The sequence below is a fragment of the Macaca thibetana genome, chromosome 6 (genome assembly GCF_024542745.1).
Source record: "Macaca thibetana thibetana isolate TM-01 chromosome 6, ASM2454274v1, whole genome shotgun sequence".
Classification (NCBI taxonomy): Eukaryota; Metazoa; Chordata; class Mammalia; order Primates; family Cercopithecidae; genus Macaca; species Macaca thibetana.
In genome coordinates this window covers 32270090-32293122 of record NC_065583.1, presented here as the reverse complement: position 1 = coordinate 32293122, position 23033 = coordinate 32270090, and the positions used below count along the sequence as shown (strand labels likewise).

At 46.8% G+C, this 23033-nt stretch overlaps 1 protein-coding gene across 2 annotated transcripts in view; it reads left to right on the top strand.

The window, feature by feature from the left end:
* Nucleotides 1-23033, top strand: part of AFAP1L1 (actin filament associated protein 1 like 1) — a 66535-nt gene that overhangs the window by 10030 nt on the left and 33472 nt on the right. For both annotated transcript variants that reach the window (XM_050794000.1, XM_050794001.1), the window contains exons 2-5: nucleotides 17600-17728; nucleotides 18354-18437; nucleotides 19209-19306; nucleotides 20492-20600. In XM_050794000.1, the coding sequence (XP_050649957.1) occupies nucleotides 17600-17728; nucleotides 18354-18437; nucleotides 19209-19306; nucleotides 20492-20600 (420 nt within the window). The remainder of the gene's footprint in view (nucleotides 1-17599; nucleotides 17729-18353; nucleotides 18438-19208; nucleotides 19307-20491; nucleotides 20601-23033) is intronic.

Genomic DNA, 23033 nt, shown 5'->3' with positions numbered 1-23033 from the left:
TATTCCCATTTTATACATGAAGAAACCGAGGCTTTGAAAGGGCTATTTATTTATGCAACCCAACTCACCTCCATACCTGAGTTCTTTACCATTGCTCTCCGCTGCTTCTCCATGAATGTTGGAGGGTTATACCCAGGTTAGCTATACGAGGGACTTGCTAGGTAAAATGGGCTAACTAGGTAAAGATTTCTAAGTGGGGACAAGGAGGGTGCCAAGAAGACGAGGAGGAAAAGGGGGTCTGAATAATTCTAGGGAACATCCTTTATCAGTGAAGGGGTATAGCCAGGCAGCCTGCATGAGGTTTTATTTCTTACCCTTCACATTCTTCCCACTGTGGCCCTTGGAGTTCTGGTATTCAGCATTCATGAAGCTCTCATTCTCCTGGAATTAACAAAGAGGCTGACCCAGGAGGGCCCAGCCTGGGTCTATCCTCCATCTAAATTCCATTTGGGGAATCCCAGCCTTGCCCTAAGTAGGGAGTGAAGGTGCAGAGCTGGTCTGGCATGATTCTTCTCCCTGGCACAGCTGTCAGGCTGTGGCGGAGGCAGAATGTGGCACCACATTGCAGTCATACCAGTTCTAGGGAATTGACCGACAGCACTCCTCACAGGAGGCAAACTTGGGGGCTTTTTATAGCCTTCTAAGAACCTAGAGGAAAACTGATCTCCTGAGAGAGAGAAATGGAACACGTGCCTTTTCCAGGCGCCATTCCCTCAACTATGTAGTCCCCAGATGCCTGCAGTTCAACTTAGGGCAAGAGTCACAGCTAAGTGAGTAGCATAGTGTGGTGGAAGCAATTCACTTCCGGGAGATAAGGATCCTAACCCAGTTCCTTTAATTCCCCCTTGGGCTTCAGTTCCTTCACCATTAAGGTTGAAGTATTATAGTGCAGGGACCTGCAGACCTCATCCCAAGGGCAAAATCTGGCCTGCCACCTGTCTTTGTAAAGAAAATTTTCTTGGAACACAGCCACACCTGTTCATTATATATTGTCTATGGCTACTTTCTCACTAAAAGGACAGAGCTAGGTAGTTGAAACAGAGGCCAACAAAGCCTAAAAATATGTAGCATCTTATCCCTTATAGAAAAGTTGGCCAACACCTGGATTAGGCTGTAGAGAGATTGGGAGTGTCTCCCTGGAGCACTGTGGTGAGAAGGATTCTGAGGGTGTGTCCAAACCGAGGAATGAAGCACTGTCCTTAAACCATACGAGAGTGTGTACTCAAGAGTAGTGTTGGGAGGACCCCAGAATGCCATTTACCAGTGTTTTTCAAACTACTTTTGGCCTCAGAAACCTTTTGCAAACAAAATCTTAAGCAACGGAGCTGCTATGAGTGAAGTGGGAATGAGAACACTGAGCACAGCCCATTCCATCCCTCTTACTCCCAGGGCAGTACCTAAGGAAGCTATGCAGATCCCATAGGCTTCATCAGAAGAGCATTAGGAAACCACTTATCTAATCCTATCTCATTCATTCTCCAACTGGGGAAACAGGTACAAGGAGTAGTGGCTTGCCTACGGTCACCTGACGGGTTCCCATTTGGCTTTCCACATGTCACTAATGTGGTTACCAGGTATCAGCAGAACACAGACATATTTCTGCTGGGAAGAAAGCCTATCCATTGGCTTTGCAGGGCCTCAGGGCTGCCATTAGTGCACGGGTGACCAGGGAGTGCCCTTGCTGACCTGGAGCCCACCTGGTTCAGGGGTGGGACTTGGCCAGGACACATTGTTGATATCTACCCACGTTTCACCGTGGCCTAGTCAAAGTTTTAGAGAATTTTTTTTTTCTGACAGCACCAAAGCCAAAAGAAGAAAATAAAAATTAAACCATATATATTTTTATTTCATTGATACAAAGATATATTTTTTAAAAAACTCAGAACATACCTTACAATTGACATCTTCATGTATTTGTTTTGTTCCCTTTTATTTTTCAAAAAGCTGTTTGTTCAATATGAAAATATCTTCAAATCAGTGGTATCTTAGAATGGAGAAATTATGATAATTTATACTAAGGCTTTCTTTTGAAGATGGAACCAGATTTATTCATTTGTAGAATAAATATTTACTCTTCCTGCCCATTCTTGTTGGAGGGTTTGCTGAAAGCAGATCCTGCTGATGCAAAACCAAGGGGGATTTTTTTTAGCTCCACTTGGCCCAAAAAGAAAACTGATCTCCTGGAAGTGTGCCAGGAAGCCAGAGAGCCTGATGGCTTTTCCTCACTTCCAGCCAGCAACCAGGTGCAGCTCTCAGAGGTTCCAGAGAGGAAGCTCAGGGTCCCTGAATCTCCCAGTGTGGCAGAGAAAGTGAAACTTGGTCACCGATGCCTGGAACATGAGGTCATATCTAGTCAGTGTCCATCAGAGAGAATATATAAAGGACCAGAAGTTTCAAGGGACACTTCCTAGCCAGGAGTACTGCAGAGATGGCATTCCAGATGGAGAAAATCATGGAAAGAAGAGCCCAGAAGCGTGCTCAGAAAGCAAAGCGGGGCAGCATGCCAAGAGCCCAGAAGAGCAGGTGGAGGTGAAAAGGGGGCCTCCATGTCCTTCCAAAGAGTAGGGCCGTATTCTCCCAGTCGCTAACTGGGTGTGTCCCTGTCCTTAGAGGTTGTGTGGCTTGCAATCTGTAACTAATAATAGAGACAGGAGAGTACAAGAACTGAGGTCTCTGGCCGTGGTATCAAGTTGCCTAGGGTTTGAATCCTGGCTCTACTCCTTTCGTTTAACCCCCTGAGTTTGTCTCTTCAACTAAAAATGGAGATAACAGTCTCCTATCTACAATGAGGGATCATTGGATTCATATAGTAAAAGCACTCAGCACATAAGAAGCAGTCAACTTTTTGAAAAAAGAAAGCAAATGCCTAAAACTCAGGTTTAGAAATGACTGCCTTTCTTAATAAATTAGAAATTTATCCAAGTTATCTCTCTGACACTTTCACTCTCGCTCCTTGCCTGCCCATCCTGCAAAGGGATGGTGTTATAGAGACACTGGGGATAAGCCACAGGGAGTGCATGGAGCACGTGAGGATCTTTCATCATCTGTGTCACAAAGGAAAACTGGTGTCCTGGGCCCTGGGGAGCAGTGGATGAGTTATGAGCAGGAAGAGATTATGATGTGTTGCAATTTGGGGAAATTATTAAAGCCAGCAGTGAGCTCACATTAGAATGGAAAGGGAGAGATTGGAAAGAGGTGGCCAGTTAGGAGATACAGCAAATATCTCAAGTGAGCAGCAGACTATAAGACCAACTCACCTTGATGTTTAAAAGCAGAAATACATAAAACTTTAAACTCTTCCACTTTGAGTTAGGTTAATTATACACGATTGTTAGTTTAATGCAGAAGCAGAGAGATATTTGGGGCATTTCAAAACTCAAAACATCCATTTCCATGACTTTTGATCAACATTTTCTTGGATCCTCAACCCCAATGATGGAGGCAGGAATCACCCCAGGGTCTCCTAGAGCCTATTCAGGGGTGGATTCCTGCGGGGAAGGTTCATGGGGGGCTGGCCCAGAACCAAATCCAGGTTTAACACCGAATGGTTTCTGCAGGTGAGAGGGAAGCAAAGGAGGGAAGACTTCCTACCTGGGCAGACAGTCAGAGTGGCCATCTGAGCTCAACTTTCAGCCTCCCACCTAGAATATCTAGTCTAGGCCCTGGTCTGGTTGATTTCCTTTCATCACTGACAACCGCAGCAACATTAGTAATCATAATGAACCCTTACAAGCATGATTCACATGTACCTGGCTTGATGCATACAGTCTTCATACATTGTCTCCCTTTCTTCTTGCCACAACCCTTTGAGGTAAGCACTCATATTATCTCTGTCTTACATTGAGAAAACAGGCTTGGTGAAATGACGAAACCTGCCTGGGTGAGGGAAGCCAAATCCCAGGTTTGATGTTGGGTACGTCTCACCTGGGTTCACAATGCCACAGCTACCCACTGTACTGACTCCTCCCTAGCCTTCCTGATGAGGGACTGTCCCACCTGGGCTTTATCCCTCTTGAAAGGGATACCTATCTGCCTGTCTTAGTTCAGATTGCTGGAAAGTTATTCTATACAGTAAACCTAATATTGTGGTCTTGGAACTGTCACTCCTGGTCCATTTCTGCTCCCCCAAAGCCCCAGTTCCCCAGGGAGCACATCTGCTCCACCCCTTCTCTTCTCCCACTCCCCAAGAGCCCTTCTGTTCTTGGAGACATCTGTCAAAGGCAGAATTCATGAGGCCTCCCTAGTCTGTGGTCCTTCCTGTGAATTCCAGGTTGTCGCTTAGCCCCTCCTCAGTGCACCTGCTGTGTACCCATTACTGTGCTGAACACTGGGCAGATACGACGTCAGGCATCATCTCAGTCCTCATGGATTCACAGTTTAGTGGAGAAGGACATCGAACAAGTCATCTACTCTGGCGCATACAACAGGGGAACCTCCCCTGTCCAGGAAGGCTGGATCAGCCTCCTGGAGGAAGTGGCTTCTAAACCAGGAGGTAGCAGTTGGAGAACAGGTTATGCAGAGGAAATACCACAAATAAACCGCACCAGGGTAGGGTCTCAGATATTGCAAATAGGTCAGAAATAGTAAAAAATAATTTTTAAACTCTATTGAATACAACAAAGCTAACCACATACTCCTATTAGTGTAGCCTGTGGCATCTGTTGATGATTTTTCTGATTTCTTGATCACACTGAGGTTTCTGCAAGCCAATTGTCCACCTAATCCTTTGCCTTTCTGACTGAGGTGCTATTCAGTCTCTTCTGAATTCCAAATGAGTTATGTTGTTTGATTGGAAGTGGGAGGTAAGAGGATGGCACATTTATATTAATCACAATTTACCAATTTACAAAACTTCAGTATACAGGGTGCTCCTGCTTCTCACCAGCATCATCAGCCTTGAGTCTCACAAAAGGTCTGTAGAGGTAAGCAGGGCAGTTATGATCACCCCACTTTGATGTTGAGGAAATTGAGGCTCAGAGACACACAGCGACTTGCCCAAGGTCACACAACCAGTAAGTGTGGAGCTGGGGCTTGAGCCCTGAGATTCTGGCTCCAGTGCCTGTGTTTTCTCCAGAGCACCAAAACACAGTGCACTGTGGGATGTGGAAAGTTTCCAACCCTGGCTCCTGTGGCCTCTGGCAAGTTTAACCTTGCTAGGCCTCAGTTTCCTGCCAGTAAAACTGGGATAAGAGTTCCCACCATATAGGGTTGTTGCAAAGAGCAAATGAGGTAACAGGCACTGAGTGTTAGGCACGGAGAATATTCCCACAATGGCATGTAACAGTCAAAATGAATGAACACGATAACAAGCAGCAATATGGATAAATCTTAGTAGCATAATAGTAAAGAAAAAAGTCACAAAAGGTTACCTATAGCACTATATTCTTTTAATAAATTTTTAAACTAAAAATTTAAAATAATTTCGGGAGTACATCTGGGTGTACTAAAACTATATACAGGGGAAAGCAAGGACATGGTGAATGCAGCATTCAGGATGATAGTGAGATTGGGCAGGGGAGGCAGGAGGGCGGGATCATAAAGTTAGATGTAAGATATTGTCAAGATCCTGGCTTTTGCTTTGAATGGTAGGTTCGTGTGTGCTTACTCCATTATCAAAAATAATTACATAAATAACTAAAAATGTGGCATGCATGGGCCAATAATGAGAGTATCTTATGAAGCAAGGATTCGGATTAATTTTTGTCCACCTGAGGTTTTATTTTTATTTTTTTAATTAATTAATTTATTTATTTGAGATGGAATCTCACTCTGTCGCCCAGGCTGGAGTGCAGGGGTGCAATCTTGGCTCACTGCAGCCTCTGCCTTCTCGGTTCAAGCAACTCTCCTGCCTCAGCCTCCCAAGTAGCTGGGACTACAGGCATATGGGGTTTTTTGTTTGTTTGTTTGTTTGTTTGTTTGGTATTTTTAGTACATGTTAGCCAGGCTGGTCTCAATCGCCTGACCTCAAGTGATCCGCCCACCTCAGCCTCCAAAAGTGCTGGGATTACAGGCGTGAGCCACCTCACTCGGCCATGAGATCATATTTTTAAAGAAGTAAAAGTGCAAGGCACAGTACCCATCATATAGGAAGTGTTCAATGCATGTTGGCTGTTATTATTGTATAGCTTTATTATTATTGATTATATAACCCACATACCTCTAGTCAGAGGCTTTTCTGTCAGCCCAGAGAGATTGGTGAGATGGGTCCCCAAACTCAGACGTCTCAAAAGCAGAAATCCCCAGTCCCAGTAGGCCTCAGGCCAGACATCCGATCTGGTGAATGAACAGCAGTTGGGGAATGGTCAGAGGAGCTTACTACTGGCTCCAGCAAGGTCTGTAGGTAAGAGACGCCTATGAGAGGAAGACCAGAAGGTACGCTAGTGCTGCGATTGAAAGCTTAGGCTCTGGAGTGAGATCTAGATTTGAATCTTAGCCTGCCAGCTGCGTGCCTTTAAACAAATGACTGTGCCTCTCTGAGCCTCACTTGGCTCATGTGTAAACAGGCAAAAACAGAACCTACCTCACAGGGTCATTATGAGGAGTGAGGTAATCCATGCAAAATGCTTAGCACAACATCTGGAACATCACTTTAGCGCTTGAAAATACTACCTGCTTTTACCATCAGGCATCCCAGATTACTCCCTGGGACTACGCTGCTTCCCCACGCCGTTGGTGAAGGAGACAGTGCAGGACGCTGGATGCGGAAACAGCTGCCATCTTGTGTGAGGAGTGCGCGTGTGTGTCACAGTTTTCCACTTCCTCCTGGACCCATTTCCTTTGTGAGCTCAACAGGGAGGAATCCGCAGACAAAGGAACAATTCTGGGAGAGCCCAGTCCCACAGCCAAAAGCTGTTTCCTCAGAAGCGGGTGGCCTTCCCCCACTCCCTCCTGTGTGGTCTGGAAATGGCTTGGGGAGAAGCAGCTATGGCTTCCGTGGAGGCCCAGAGCTGAGAAACAAAGTGCCCCAAGTAACGGCCCTCCTGGTGGAGGATGGGAACCTGGGCAGAGCTGATGCGAGGAAGGCCATTGAGGATGCGGGGCTTCCCTGAGCCTGTCATCCTAGCCTGACTCCTGGGAAGAGTGGCTCCCAGAAACTCCCTATGACCACCCTGTCTTCCTGAAATAACTGTGCGTCGAAGAATGGTGCTCTACCATCTCTAACAATAATCCCTACGGTTTACCAGCCTTTTCCCAGCCATTCCTCATTTCCCCCTCACACAAACCTGTGCATGGGCTTTCTAAGCCCCTTCTTACAGACGAGGAAAATGATTCTCAGGGGGTTAAATAACTCACCCGAAATTACATACTGGCAAATGGGAGGAGTTAGAGCCCAAACCAAGTCCTCCAAGTCCCAAATTCTTCCCACTATTTTTTTGCCTTCTCTCTTCATGAATGTTTCTGTGTTTCTACCCTGTGGAGTCAAATTTGTACTATTCTCTTCAGCATAAGAGGATATTCAGTTTCCTGCAATCGCTGTAATTAACACACACAAAAGTCTTCCAAGGTGACCTCACTACCCCTGCCCTCCCTCACGCAGGGGCTATATTTAACTCTTGGAAAGCACTAAGACTGAGGCATTGGCTTTGCAGCTGGTTTTTTTTTTTTTTTTTTTTTCTGTCCCTTTGTCATTCTTTTCCAGCCTGCATGTACAGTGGGCTTCCCTGTCCAAGCTGGGACAACAGGAAGTGTTTGTCTTGGTGATAAACAATGCGAGTCCAACCAGCGCCATCTCCTTCTACATTCTGCCCACTGTTTGGCCTTCACTTGGACTCAGAGAAGTGCTTGTAAATTCAGAGGAAGGAAGGGAGATGTCCTGATGGCCAGCTGGGTAGATTTGCAACAACTTGGAAGAGTCTGTGGGCAGGGGAAGGACAGATTTCTCAACCCAGGAAGTGAAGGGCAGTTCTGCCAGCCTCACCTGAGGAGCTGGTGACCTCTCTGCAGAGTAAACCCAGATCTGGACACAGACAGAAGCAGCATCCTGAAGGAAAACTGGGGGAGGCATAACAACTAGATCCTCCAGTATTCTCGTTCTAGCATGCTCAGTTTCCACATGTGTAAAGGAGCTAATCCACCTTATTGTAAGACTTAATTTATGGGCCGGGCGCAGTGGCTCACGCCTGTAATCCCTGCACTTTGGGAGGCCAAGGCAGGCAGATCACGAGGTCAGGAGATTGAGACGATCCTGGCTAACATGATGAAACCCTGTCTCTACTAAAAATACAAAAACTTATCCAGGTGTGGTGGCACGCATCTGTAGTCCCAGCTATTTGGAAGGCTGAGGCAGGAGAATTGCTTGAACCCGGGAAGTGGAGGTTGCAGTGAGCCGAGATCAGGCCACTACACTCTAGCCTGGGCAACAGGGCTTCCATCTCAAAAAAAAAAAAAAAAAAAGACTTAATTTATGTAAATAATACATGTAAATCACTTAAAGCAGAATATGTCTTATAGTAGTAATGGAAGAGTAATGGAGATAGCTAACATTTACTGAGAGCTTACTATGTGCCAGACTCTGTTCCAGGCACATTCACATGTGTCGGGGCCTGTTCCCACTGGTGAGGTAGATATGCTCACGTTACTAACGGTGTACATGAGGCACAGGTCGTTAACATGAGTGCCCCAGAGGTACCAGTTTGGAAATTGGGGAACAGGAATTAAACTCAGGTGGTTTAGGTTGCTCAATATCTGTTATCATTATTTCTCAATGTATATGTTAGAATTAAAATCCACCAACTACAAAATGTGCATCACTAAATAAATTGGCAACCGTATTCATGTGAGGGATACAAGTTCAACAAAATAGAGCATTTGGGAGCCTAGCCAAGTGAAAAATCGGGCTTCTGCTTCCTTTTAAGTACTGGGGGTACTTTTTGTTGCTTGATTTTTTTTTTTTTCCAAGCATCTCTTTACCATACTGAGCCACTATAAGGCCAGACATGGTTTTAAAATCACACTAACTAGCTGTTAGACTTTATCAACTCTAGAAAAGAAAATAAAATTTGCTCCAATAATTTATTGTTCCGTGTATACTTAAACATTTGCCCTGTGTTTGGTACTAGCCAAAGCTGGCAATCTTCCTGTACTCAAGGAGCTCAGGCTTAAGTTGGGGAAAGTGACCATCATCAAAAAATACATAAGTAAATACAAAATCTTACCATGTGAAGTGCCACAGGGAGAGATACTTGCTGCTACCACGGCATAAAATGGGGGGAGTAGGTGCAATGAAGAGGACAAGGAAGGTATACCTGAAGAAGTCAGGATTGAGTGGAGAGCTAAAGAGGATGTTACTGGCTGACAGGGGAAGGGAATTCTGATAGGCAAAAATAATAGCTCATCAAAGTCCCTGAGTTAAGAGGCTGAAGAACAGAGTGTGAGGACAGCCTGGAAGGAGGTGTCCCTAGAAAGGCCTGCAGGGGCCAGGCCCTGTGCCTCACGCCTGTAACCCCAACACTTTGGGAAGCTGAGGCGGGCAGATCACAAGGTCAAGAGATCAAGACCATCCTGGCCAACATGGTGAAACCCTATCTCTACTAAAAATACAAAAATTAGTTGGGTGTGGTGACCCACACCTGTAGTCCCAGCTACTCAGGAGGCTGAGGCAGGAGAATCACTTGAACCTGGGAGGCGGAGATTGCAATGAGCCAAGATCGCACCACTGCACTCCAGCTTGGCGACAGAGCGAGACTCTATCTCAAAAAAAAAGAAAGAAAGAAAGAAAGAAAGAAAAGCCTGCAGGGTTTGAAAGTCACAGGAAAGGCTGCTCTTCCTTTCCTTCATCCCACCCAAGCACTGAGCTCACATCTGATCAGCATACTGCTTTTCTTTCCAGGGTGACTTGCCTCGCCACTGGTACAGTGGGTCATACCCCACTAATATGCTGGTTTGTTAAAACACAGTATGCAGAAAGTTCTTTCTAAAATAATGATCAGAAATGTTCAAAGTAATGCACTGGTTCTTGCTCCAGAACAGGAGCCTTTATGAGATGGAAATTGGGTCATTTTCCTTTACATAAGAAAGGAAATTTGAGCAAATCAAAAGAAAAATTGTAGGCCCTTCATAAAACCACAGTCTCACAGTGGTCTTTTTCCATTTTTAAATGGTGCTAGTTGCATTTACTCTGACTTTGAAAACAAAGAAGGATAAGTTATCTTCGTGATCTCTGTAAAGAGGCTGGTCAAATAGTGAGGTGGGGAAAAAAGAAGTTGTATATTTTCCCACTGCTTTGCATTTAATGAATTTGTAATTTGCAAGCTGTTTCCAAGCATTTTTGTACGTTCCAGAGTCTGAAAGGTACACAGGAATGAGATCATGAGTCCAAGTGCCAGCACTGGGCCCAGTTTGATAGGAGCCAATGCAGGGTTTATTATTCTTGTGGCTTGCTGAAATTTAATTACTTGTCTTTTGTTATGAACTCATTATCTTTGCGATCTCTAAATAAATCTGACCTTCTGTGCGCTAGTGTCCTTACTGGCTGCGATAAATACCTCTTGCTTAAGGTTTCACTCAGGCTGCATCAGGGATGTGAACCAGGTAGCAAGTGGTAGTACTTTTTATTGGTAGCTTAATTTCTGCTATCTAACATCTTATTTTTATTTCAGTCATGTGAGGAGAAGATAGAAAAATGATCTTACTCTTAGTTGGGTACTCACCAGGAACAATAAGCACTTAGCAGTCTAATCTTAGATATATTTTAAATAAGTTTCCAAATTTATTTGAAAAACTTTTTTGCAATCCACAGAATAATTATCCCTCATCTTGGGTTTCTAAGCCTGTCTGTCTCACTTAAAAGATTGAAAACCTATAAACAATGATTAGTCCATTTCTTCCTGTTGTATCTTTTTCTCATCATTGGAATTCACTGTACCTCCCTAAGACTCAACTAAACCAAGCAAGATAGATGGAATTTATTCGTGGTTCTAAATAAACTGGAGATATAAAGACAGTTCTGTTCTGATGCCCAAGTCTGCCAAGAGCAAAGACACGAGAGGGGGACAGCTTGGGAATTGGGAACGACATTTTTCCTGACTAGGGACAGCAGGGACCCAGGATTCCTGGATTGTGTTATTACCCTCTGTCTAGAGGATATTGTCTCCTCATCTTGCATGGAGGGGGTCCTTGGAATGTGGGCACCCAGAGGGAAGGGGCTCTGCCAGCTCCTTGTGCCACAGCCATCCCAAGCTCAGTGTCAGGGCCAGAACCATGAATAGTTCACAGGATGAGGCTTTCAGAGTCCCACCATGCCCTCTTGTCCCCATACCTTCCTCCTTTGTGCCTACCACTGCACCTGAAACTCCACAGGATTGTTACAGATGAATGAAGACAGCAGACATCGAGTGCCTGAGCACCAGACACATCAGTTCATTTCATCTTCACCATGACCTTGGAAAGCAGCTACCGTGATCACCCCCACTGTTTGCAGGTGAAGAATCAGAAGCTTAGGAAAGTTTGGAAGTTTCCCCCAGAGGCCCACAGCTAGAAAATGACAGAGCTGGGAGGGGAGCCCAAATTGTCCAAGCCTGTGCTTTTAGCCACTCTTCCATGACTTATCTTAAGCATCAAGCTTTGTGTTAGTATTGTGTGAACTTAACACAAAATGCTTTTTCCTGCAACTGGTTGTGTGACCATAACTAAGTTAAATAACCTCTTGGACACTCACTTGCTACATGTTTAATATAAAAGGATTAGACTAGGCCATCAAAATATTGGATTCATTGAGTAAATGTTCATTGGGCATCTACTGTGTACTGATTGAGACACAGACCCTGTCCTTGTGGAGCTTGTTACAACTATAGCAAATCTATTCCTATTGCTGTCTGATCAATACTTTGGTCTGCATAGTTCTGGAGAGTATTAGAAAACAACAACAATGACAAAACAATATGCAGTATGGCTATCATTTAGTGAATGCTTGTTTGAAGCATGGTGCCATGCAAACTGCTTCACAAGCATTACTCACCTAGTTTTCCAACCCTATGTGGTTGGGATCCTATTATTCTCATTTTGCCTATGACAAAACCAGGGCTCAAAATTTCTAATGTGCTCATCAATGCATAGCTCAGAAGTGGCAGTGCAAGAATCCCAATATACATGGGTCCGACCCCAAAGCCCTAGCCACTGCACTATTCTAAGCAAGACTCCATACTCCAGCTATTTATAATCTTCAGAGGCTCCTATTCCCACCTTGACTCTCAGTTATTTCAGAAGAGGATAACTAATGATAATTTTTTAAGGAATAAGAGAGGTTTTCCCACATTCCTTGTGTTCATAGATGTCCTCTGTAGCATATTTATTCTGGTGGAGTGTTTTGCAGAGGTTGAACCTTGGACTGCCCACATCAGAATCACTTGGAGTACTTGTGAAAATGTGAGTTCCTGGATCCAGGGACCGACCTACCAAATTAGACTTTCTGGATAGGAGGTCTGGGAACATGCATGTTCAACAATCCCGCTGGAGGAGTCTTTTCTTACTAAAAATTGAGGTTACTGTCCTGGTGGTATATATGAGCCCTAGCAGAATCACCTGTCATATGCCTTACACCCATGTGACCTCTCCGATTTAAATTCTCTGATGTTTTAAATATCTGTGGTTTGAATTCTCTAGCATTATAGATGGAGCTGTCATCAAACCTCTGTATTCACTGTGATTGGAAGCTAGCTTCTTGCGGTGAGCTCTGTATTGTTCTGGAAGAGCCCAGCACTGGCTGAAAGGTTTCTTACATCCATGATGTATATCAGGTTTTCTCTGGGATGAGATCCCTGCTGTTAATTCAGGTATTTGCTTTCAGTGGTTTATTATTTTTTTTTCTATGAGATCTTCACAGTTGAAGCTCTGAAGTTCAAACAGGCCCAGTGGGGAGAGGGCCTTCACGCGGGAATTTCAGCCTCCCAGTGAGGGTTTCCACCCACAGGTGAAGGTATCCTCGGATCAGGAGCCCCGTGAAGTCATGGCCCAGAGCCCACCATTGGAGGGCGGTGAGAGGAAGCCCAGTATTCACGTCTGCCCACCTCCCCCCAGCCCCAGCCTGGCCTCCTGGCCTCTGCTGCGCTGAGCTGGGCTGAAGGCTTCTGATGGAACGTTCAGGTGTGGGGCCAGACAGGCCAGGGTTCAAGGGCTGGCTTTACTGCTTGCTGGCTGAGTACCTTCACTTCTCTGAGCCTCCATTTCCTCCTTTGTAGGGCATTGAAAGATTAAATGAGATAATGTGCATTAACTGTGCAGCACAGGGTAACTGCTCAGCTCCAGGGAAAGACTCTTGCAGGTTCAGTGCAAGTTGTGCTTTGCCGCATGGTTCCCCTCCCTCTGCCTCTGCTGCCTGCCAGATCCCTTCAGGTGGCAGAAACCCCGCCAGGACTAGCAGCCCCTCATTCTCCATCTGCTTCTCTCAGATGCACTCGGTTCCTTTCTTCTCCTTTGGTCTGTTTGAACTTTGGTGATCAAATCTCAGTTAAAGGAAGAGCACTTAGATGTCAAGGTCCCATGTTAAGAATCCCATCAAAGACCAGGAAGTAAACAAAAAAGGTATTACAAAGCTTGGGTGCTAAAGCTCAGGTTTTTAAATGCAGAGCACTCATGCAGAACCTAACTGTTCTTACTTTAGAAACGACTATAACAAACCTTAAATTAGAAGCGGTAGAGCATTTAGAAGCCAGAAAACTGCCACACATAGGCATTTACTGATAGCAACAAGAAATTGTTGGAACATCACAGCAAAAAGAAAGACGGAAGGAAAGAAACAAAAGAAGGGAGAGAGGGGAAAATAAAAGGAAAAAAGAGAGAGAGGGAGAGTGGAGAGGAAGAGAGAGGAAGGGAGGCAAGGGGGGAAGGAGGGAGGGAGGGAGGAACAGATTTAAAAATCCCAAAAAGTTTAGCAATCATTAGTCATTCACTGGGGGGCAGCAGTTTTTAAAGTGTAGCTAGGGATGAGGGGGTTGCCTGGGGGCAGTTGTTTTCAAGATGTTTTCAGGGGGTTTGTAAGGTCCAAACAAATTCTATATAGTACTAAGACATTATATACCTTTTCACTCCCATTCTCTACAAGTTTACAGTGGAGTTTTTCAGGCACAACCTGTGATGAAGGGGTAACTTTGAAAGCTAGTGGGATAAGTATCTGTGTGTTCTTGTGTTTTAAAGATTTTTCGGTTTTAATGTTAATACAATAAATATTGATAGATACAATCCACATAAAACAAAAGCAATTTGCGGTCCTCAACAATTTTTTTTTAAGACAGGGTTTTGCTCTGTTACCCAGGCTGGAGTGCAGTGGCACAGTCACAACTCACTGCAACCTCCACCTCCCAGGATCAAGCGATCCTCCCACCCCAGCCTCCTGAGTAGCTGGAACTACAGACACGCGCCACCACTGCCAGCTAATTTTTTGTATACTTTTGTAGATGGGATTTCACATTGTTGCCCAGTCTGGTCTCAAATTCCTGAGCTCAAGTGATTCGCTCACCTCGTCCTCCCAAAATGCTGAGATTACAGGCGTGAGCCAACACGCCTGGCCCAATAATTTTTAAAAGTGTAAAAGGACCCCAATACCAAAAACTTTCAGAATAACCGGTATAGGGATAAACAGCCCAGTGCACCCCTGAGCCATAACATCCTGTGGGAGAGCAGAGAAGTATCGTGTGCTTTTGAATGTGAGTCGTGGCTGCAGGCCACAGAAGGGCTCCCAGGCCACCTGCGGCTGCCTTCTTGCATCTTCCGTGGCCTCCCTTGTGAGTAATTTCCTAAGAGAAAGTACGCATGTGTGCATGTTTGAGAGCGAGAGAGAATGCGCATTGGGACAACTGGAACAATCTCTTATTCATTTTTTCTAAGCCCCACCCAGGGGCCAGGCTGACACATAATTAGTACCCAGTAAATGTTTTGGAATTGAGTTAATCAACATTTAGTGTGTTAGTCTGTTCTCACGCTGCTAATAAAGACATACCCGAGACTGGGCAATTTATAAAGGAAAGAGGCTTAATTGAGTCGCAATTCATCATGGCTGGGGAGGCCTCAGGAAACTTACAATCATGGCAGAAGGGGAAGCAAACACATCCTTCTTCATATGGTGGCAACAAGGAGAGGTGCCAAGAAAAAAGGGGAAAAGCCCCGTATAAAACCATCAGGTCTCATGAGAACTCACTCACTGTCACAAGAACAGCAGCACAGGGTAACCCCCGCCCCTCCCGCCGTGATCCCTCCCATTATACGTGGGGATTCTGGGAGCTACAATTCAAGATGAGATTTGGGTGGGGACACAGCCAAGCCGTATCAGTGTGTCTGTTGAGGGTGCCAGAGACGTTTGTTATTCCATTTGAAAAGATTTATTTGAAAACAGCTACAATTTGGCTAAAATGATTTTAAATGATTACCTGCTTTAAAGAGGGAAACATATCCATCCAGAACCCATGTTTATGTGATATGGTGGGAGTTCAGGCCCTGGTGGCAGCAGGATCTTCAGGCACCTTTCACCCCCCAGAGCTATGCCACTCTGATCCCTAGGGATCACATAGACTTGGAATCAGTCTGGCTCTACCTCTCAAGCTGTGCCACCATCCCATAGCTGCCACAGCCTTAGTATCATCTTCTGAAAAATCAGGCATCCCAATAGGACTGTCCACAAATGTGCCCTGGGGATTGGATGGAAACACGCACAGAAAGCCCCTCCCTCAGTGCCCAGTGGCTGAGAGTGCACATGAGATAGGAGCTGTCCTTATCAGCCTTCAGCTCATTGTCAGCGAGTTTGGGGTGATGATGGATTTTGCCACAGACTGCAGCATCATGTTTTCCTAACGAGTCACTATCTATACATAAGATTTATGTTTAAAAGAAGGTCCTAGTGTGGTCATCTGTTCATTCCTCTCTTGTCAGACACATGAAGAGCACCCACACTGAGCAGGCCCCACACCAGATGATAAGGAAGCAGAGATTCACAGTCCAGTCCATGCCTGCTAGAGCCTCACAGCCTGCTGAGGGAGGCAGGCGCTCAGGGATCAGCACAGATCAGTGTAGTAAATTCTTCAGTGACAGCAAGAATAGCTGACTTGTGGTGAGCATTCACTCTGTGCTGGACAAGGCCCTTTGCATGCCTGGTGTCATTAATTCTCACAGCCACCCTGCGAGGCAGGTTCTGTTATTATCCCCCCTTTAAAGGAGGAAACTGAGTCACCGACAGGTTAAGTGTTTTGCTAATGAATGATAGAGCCTGAATTTGAACCCAGGCGATGTGGCTCCAGGGCCTGTTCTCTTCTGCATGATGCTGTATCTCCCCCTACACCTCCAGGCCCTGCAGCTCCGGGTCAGTGTCTCCTGTTTCCTCAGGAGGGCCCAGGGTGGGGAACAGCACAAGGAGTTAGGAGTCATGGCCAAAGCTGAAGTCCTGGCTTTTCTTGCCTCTGTGCAACTTCAAGCAAGTTATTTATCTTCCCTGAGCCTTAGTGTCTTCATCTAAAAGGTAGGGGTGATCGTGGGACCTACCTCAAAACTTGTTCGCAGGAGCAAACAAATACTGTGAGTCAATATATCTCTCTGGCTAAAAGAAAAGAATGAAGAAAGCAGCTTCACTCTAGGCTCTGCCAGCTGTGTGATCCTGGAGAAGATATTTAACCTCCTAGAGCTTTAGTTTCATCCTCCATATAATGGAGATAATAAAATGCTTGATACAAGATTTAAATGAGACAATAAAATGTAAAAGGGCTGAACACAACTGATAATGATTGTTCAGCACAGGTTATCTTCTATTATCACGCTTTTGTGCTTAGTGGGTTGCAAAGCAGGACAGTACTACTGTGATGAAGCTGGTCTTTGGCTCTAAGGCAAACCAAGTCCCAAGTTACTTTTTGGGGCAGGGAGACATCAGTGACATCATGGTCTTGGCACACTGAAGTCCTTAAAGGACTCTGTGCTCTAGGATCTTGCAACTCATGTGGTCCAGGACCACCAGCATCAGCTGCAGCTGGGTGCGGATCAGAAATGCAGAATCTTGGATCCCACCCCGCACCCCCTGAATCAGAATTTGCATTTTGACAAGATCCCCAGGTAATTCTTACACACACTCAAGTTTGAGACGCACTGGTGTCACGTGGAAAGAAAGAATGGCACTGATAACGTGGAGTGAGAAGGGTTAATGTTTAGTTTGGCTGTGGCCAAGGCACCGGAAACAGAAGTTTCCAGAGATTGAAGCACATGAACTGATGGGACAGGAAGGCTCTCTTTCCTGCCTCTGTCCTAGATGGCCAGGGGCTCCCGCCTGAGACCTGTGCTGAGCTTCGAGCTGCAGTGAGAAAGGACCCTGGTCAAGCAAAGCAGAGGGCAATCTGGGGCAGAGGGAGGCATGAGAGCCCTTGCTCGGGGTTGCCTGAGCTCAGGGTTGCCAGGTGAGCCCAGGAAGGTCCAGTCCTTGGGCCAAGGCCATCTGAGGTAGAGTGGGGAGACCCGGAGAAACCCCACAGGACTAACTGAGCAGGACCCTCCTGCAGGAGCTGGGTGGCAGGGCTGGGACCGCTGAGAGCCCCTGGGTCTGCTTGCACACCTGGACCTGCCCTCTGACCCCTGCCACCCAACTGTGCTGTGACTGTGCAGCTGTGACTGTGCCCGTCCACCTTCCTCGCAGTGCTGGAGCAGCTGCTCCCAGAGCTCACTGGGTTGCTCAGCCTTCTGGACCATGAGTACCTCAGCGATACCACCCTGGAGAAGAAGATGGCCGTGGCCTCCATCCTGCAGAGCCTGCAGCCCCTTCCAGGTCAGCCGCCAGCAGCCTGCCTGGAGGAGCTCCACTTATGTAGGACAACAAAACCTCCCTTCACCTGACTCATGAATACGCAGGAGCCCTCTGCCCCACCCCCATCCCCAGGGGCTGCCGCAGGAGGAAGGCTAAGCCCTGGACACAGCGTCCAATGCATTCCATGCAAGCAAGAGCTTATCCACTGGGGCCCCTCCCCACCGACAGCCCTGGCTGTGCTCTTTGTACTCCTTCACCCCCACCCTCCACAGACACACACCCACATACCCCCCACACTGACCTACAACACACACATCCAGCCCCTCACACAACTCAACATGCTCCCATGCCCCCCACACACCCACCACACCTGACACATGACACGCACACACCCTAGCATATGCCCGACAGCCCCAGTAATCTGTTTCCATACTGGGCTTCTGGGCATCCTTTTCCCTGGAGAAAGAGATCCTCAATAACAGTGTAAAAACTAAAACAAACTTCGAAACCCAGTGAAATAATTTAGGACGTGAATGCGCTTTGCAAAGTGAGCACTGTGTCCCATATGGGCTAGAAGTATGAGTGGGGCAGGGGAGACCTGGTCCCTCCTCCTTCACAGCTGGCGGGTCCCTCTTCTTCCTCACAGCAAAGGAGGTCTCCTACCTGTATGTGAACACAGCAGACCTCCACTCGGGGCCCAGCTTTGTGGAGTCCCTCTTTGAAGAATTTGGTAAGTGACCCCCTCCCAGCCTCAGCTCTCCCTTTCTCCCTGTGTGTGCAGAAGCGTCCCCCGACTGGACTGGGCCTGGCCCTAACGTCGCATCATTAAGTCGCTTGGGGCAAGTCCTTGGCCCCTCTGGGCTCTGCCAGCTCTGAAAGTCTAATCAAAGTCTGCCTAGGAATAGGAATTGAGCTCAGAGATTCGAGGAATGGTAGGGATGACCATGCAGTCCAAAGAAGGCGTGGCACGTTAAGACGTTTCCTCGCTGGCCATGCCCTGGTGATTGCCACTTGAGACACTGGGCTGAGTGGTGCAGTGGCTCAGCAGAAATGAGAGCTTGCGTGGCTGCCATGGGCACGGGAGCAGCTGAGCCGGGTGCATGCAGAGTACCTGCCGACCTAGCCCTATCCTGAGGGAAGACAGCCCTGTTCAACACAGAAAGAAAGCTACAGGTCTCGGTGAGAGAGTTTTGGGGACTCATAGACTTAGGGTGCACACTGTGCCTTTATAACATCATGCTCAAAGATTTCCAAAGTACCAAAACAAGTATGATTTTATTTGATCCTCTCTACAATCCTGGAAAACAGACAAGGCAGGCATCATTGCCGCCAGCGTACTGATGAGTTTCAGAGTCATAAGTTATTTGCTTAGGGTTACTAATGGAGGGGTGGTGGAGCCTGACCTCACACTCAGGCCTGCTGACCCCAAATCCAGCCCTCTTCCCCAGGGCTGTGCTGCTCATCCTTGGCTTTCTTTGCCCCATGGTCTGTCCCTCTGTAGACTGTGACCTGAGTGACCTTCGGGACATGCCAGAGGATGATGGGGAGCCCAGCAAAGCAGCCAGCCCTGAGCCAGCCAAGAGCCCATGCCTGAGAAACGTGAGTCATGGCCTGGGTTCCCACACCGCAGGGCCTCTGTGCCTCTGGAGGAGGCAGGGGAAGCTCTCCCCTTCACGCTGGGTGCCCTCCTGGCGGTTCTGGACCCTGTTGTCTCTCTCGGGTTGTGGGTGAGGGCACAGGCAGCACCGTATGAACATTTCAATGGCCCATGATGTGCTCCCTATGTGTTTTTTTCCTTATTTAATTTTATTTTTATTTTTTATTTTGCCACCTTCCTGCCTGGGAAGTCACTGTGTTTGTGCCGAGCAGGGAGAATGTGGTGACCTTATCTGTGCCTTCAGGCCCGAAGGACGTCACCACCCCAGCTTCTGATTGCATAACATAAGCCGGGCTGTGGGAAAAGCTCCGGACTAGGAGTTGGGTGACCTCTGCCCGCCCCCATGGCTCTGCTGTGTAGCCTTGGGCGAGTTGCTTCTCTTCTCTGAGCCTGAGTTTGTCACCTACAGAATGAAAGACTGGAGCACATGTAGGATGCCCAACCTTGGGGCCATGGAATTAGAGCAAGGGGCTCATAATCACAACAAGCTTTATCTGTCAACTGCATAATTCATTGTCATCATCACTAGCAACGGTACCAGTCACTAACAACTTACTATGTCCTTTACATGCTGACAGCAACTGAATGAGGCTGGCACGATTGTTATGCCCATTTTACAGATGAGGAAACTGAGGCTCAGAGCAAATGAGTGATATGACCCATGTCCCACAACTCACACGTGGCAAAACAGCTGTAAAGCCATGGTTCCCCTGGCCCAGTGGCTCAGCACTCAGCTGCAGGTGGTCCTGCCTCACTAAAGAACAGGCCTCACGCTTCCTTGTCCTACTGCACCTCGTGTGTGTGTAGACGTGGTTACAGAGTAGTGCAGAACTCACAGTAGCTTCTGATAATTCTGCATGTGCTCAGTAAAAAGTGTGACTACTGCTGTTTGGCAGTCCACAAACCTTGCAGACATTCCAGGGGAACCCCGATGATTAAAAAAATTGGGGTAAGAAGCACTGGATAAATATGCCCTCAAGTTTTGCCAGCTCTGTGGCTCTATTAAAAGGTATGGCTTCACATCCACACTGCCTCCTGCCTTCCACGAGCTCCTGCCTCCCTCTCCCTCAGCCTCCCTCTCCCCACCCTACTCCACTCCCCTAGCCCTCTTTTTTGTCTCCTTACAGGCAGCCAACCTGCCTCCACCACTCCCCAACAAACCTCCCCCTGAGGACTACTATGAAGAGGCCCTTCCTCTGGGACCCGGCAAGTCACCTGAGTACATCAGCTCCCACAGTAAGTTCTGGTCCCCTTGGTGGGGCTGGGGACTTCCCCTCCCTGAGAAGCCAAATCTCAGCTCCTCTGTGTCCTGCGGGAGCTGGAAGTGCAAGCCTGTCACCCTCCCAACCATGTCACCATTGACTGAGGAGAAGCTGCCCTGGGCACCTGGCCTCTTCGGTGACAGCCTGGGTGGACCAATGTGTGTGGCCCCAGGGGCTAGGGACTTAGGTTCTAGTCCCAGATCTGTGTGGCCTTGGAAAATCCCCTTGCCCTCTGGATCTCTGTTCTTCCACCCTTAAAACAAGAAAGAGGAACCAGACACACCGTGTCGGTGTGCTAGGAGGCAGCCACACAGATGACCACCACTATACTGTTCCCCCTACTAAAACTGCTAACCCAAGTGCTCCTCTCGAGTGGGTGGTGAAATTGTTTCAGTAGACTCACATCCTACAGGTGGGTTAGGTTATCGAGTCAATGCATAAAATAAAAAGCATGCGGTCCAAACCAGAGGTTGTCAGAGTAGAGTGGGGGTACCCAGGGGTTCATAAGATGATGTAGGCAGAAATATCAGAAGCTTTACTTCTATTTAGTTCAACACATCTTTTAATAAATTCCATGTAAATGTTTTGTAGTATTTATAATCTGATAATAGCATATTTTTAAAAAAATGTTTATATATACACATATACAAAAACACACATAAATATATGTATATATTTTTACTAGTAGGTGGGTGCAGTAAAATAATTTAGTGCACACTGGTACAGGTTACCATTGAAAATCTCTTAAATGGGCCATAAAAGAGAGTCTTTGGTCTTTTCATCGGTTTCCTCCAGCATTGCAACACATGGACGTTCTTTTGAGTGAAGATCAGATGAAGTCACTTGTTTGGGTAAAAGGACTAAATGTTACATATAAGAAACTATATCCTAATGTTTGGATGGCTCAGGATGAGTAGTTGAATTTGTAGAAGATACTGTTTGTGTGATGCTACTCTGTCATTCAGCAGCACAGTGGAATGTTCTCCAACCACCAAAAAATCATCAGATTTCTAAAATGAATTCTGATCGGCACAGACAGATCGGTTTTATTATGTCATTGAAAACATCAAACACAAAGTACTGCGTACAATTCCATTTGTTTTTTTAAATAGGGTGTACACACACACACACATATATATACATACATGCATGCATCTGTTTTAACAATTTTTCAAGGATATGCAAGGAACTATTAATAGGATTTTCCTGTGGGAAATTAATAGAAATATGGGTGAAGGGAACATGTTTTTTCATTCATACTCTTTTGTATTACTGTTTGTGCTTTTTACCATGGTTGAATTTTTTTATTGTGGTAAAATACACATAAGATTAACCATCTCCACCATTTCAAACTGTCCAACAAGTGACATTTAGTACATTCAGTACATTCACAGTGTTCGCAGCCATAACTACTATCTAGTCCCCAAACATTGTCATCACCACAGAAGGAAGCCCATGCCACTAAGCAGTCACTCCCCATTCCCCACCCCAGCCCCTGCTAACCACCAATTCACTTTCTGTCCATAAGGATTTGCCTATTCTGGACATTTCACATAAATGGAATCATATAATCTGTGGCCTTTTGTGTCTGGCTTCTTTCACTTAGCGTGTTTTCTAGGTTCATCCATGTTGTAGCATGCCTCAGAACTTCTTTCCTTTCTGTGGCTGAACACTACCCCACCATAGGGATAGACCACATTGTGCTTATTCATTCCTCAGCTGATGGATCTTGGGCCGATTGCACCTTTTGGCTATGGTGCTTGGACCAGGTAATCCACAGCCCTCTTCAGCCTTGATAGTCTCAGGTTCTGTGTTATCGCAGATGTAAAACGGCCAACTTTATTTTATACGTTCAAGGCCAGGGAACAAAGTGCTGCTGGGCCTTCAATCCCAGGTCAAGCCTATTGGCTAGATGGGGCTCCTTCACCTCCCCAGGGAGCTCACTTCCCTCTCAGACAGGGCAGAGAAGACACCTCCCAGAAGCCGCTGGAATCCTGGGGTAGAAGGAAAGGGAGGGCTTCAGGAAGGGCCGGGAACCTTGTCCAGGGAAAGCACGCCAAGCCCATCAGGGAGTATCCTTCCTCTCGCGCACAGCGTCCAGCCCTGCCAGGTGCCCTCATGCCCCCTCACCCTTCCCCACTTCACACCTCTGGCCCTGGTGAACACCCCTGTTCACCTCCCAGGAGATGTCCAGCGTCTGAGGCCTCAGAGTGCCTGCTGGAAAGGCGGGCTCCGAGCCTCACTTGGGAGATAGAACTGGGTGTCCCTGTCACTGGGAATGTCAGTGCTGCTGTCTTCAGGAAACAGATGCACAGGAGGGGCTAGGAGCCCAGAGCAGCATTCTGAAGAGCAGTGTGCTGTGAGAGTGACTTGGACTGGGTGAAGGAAGGCTTCCTGGAGGGGGGAT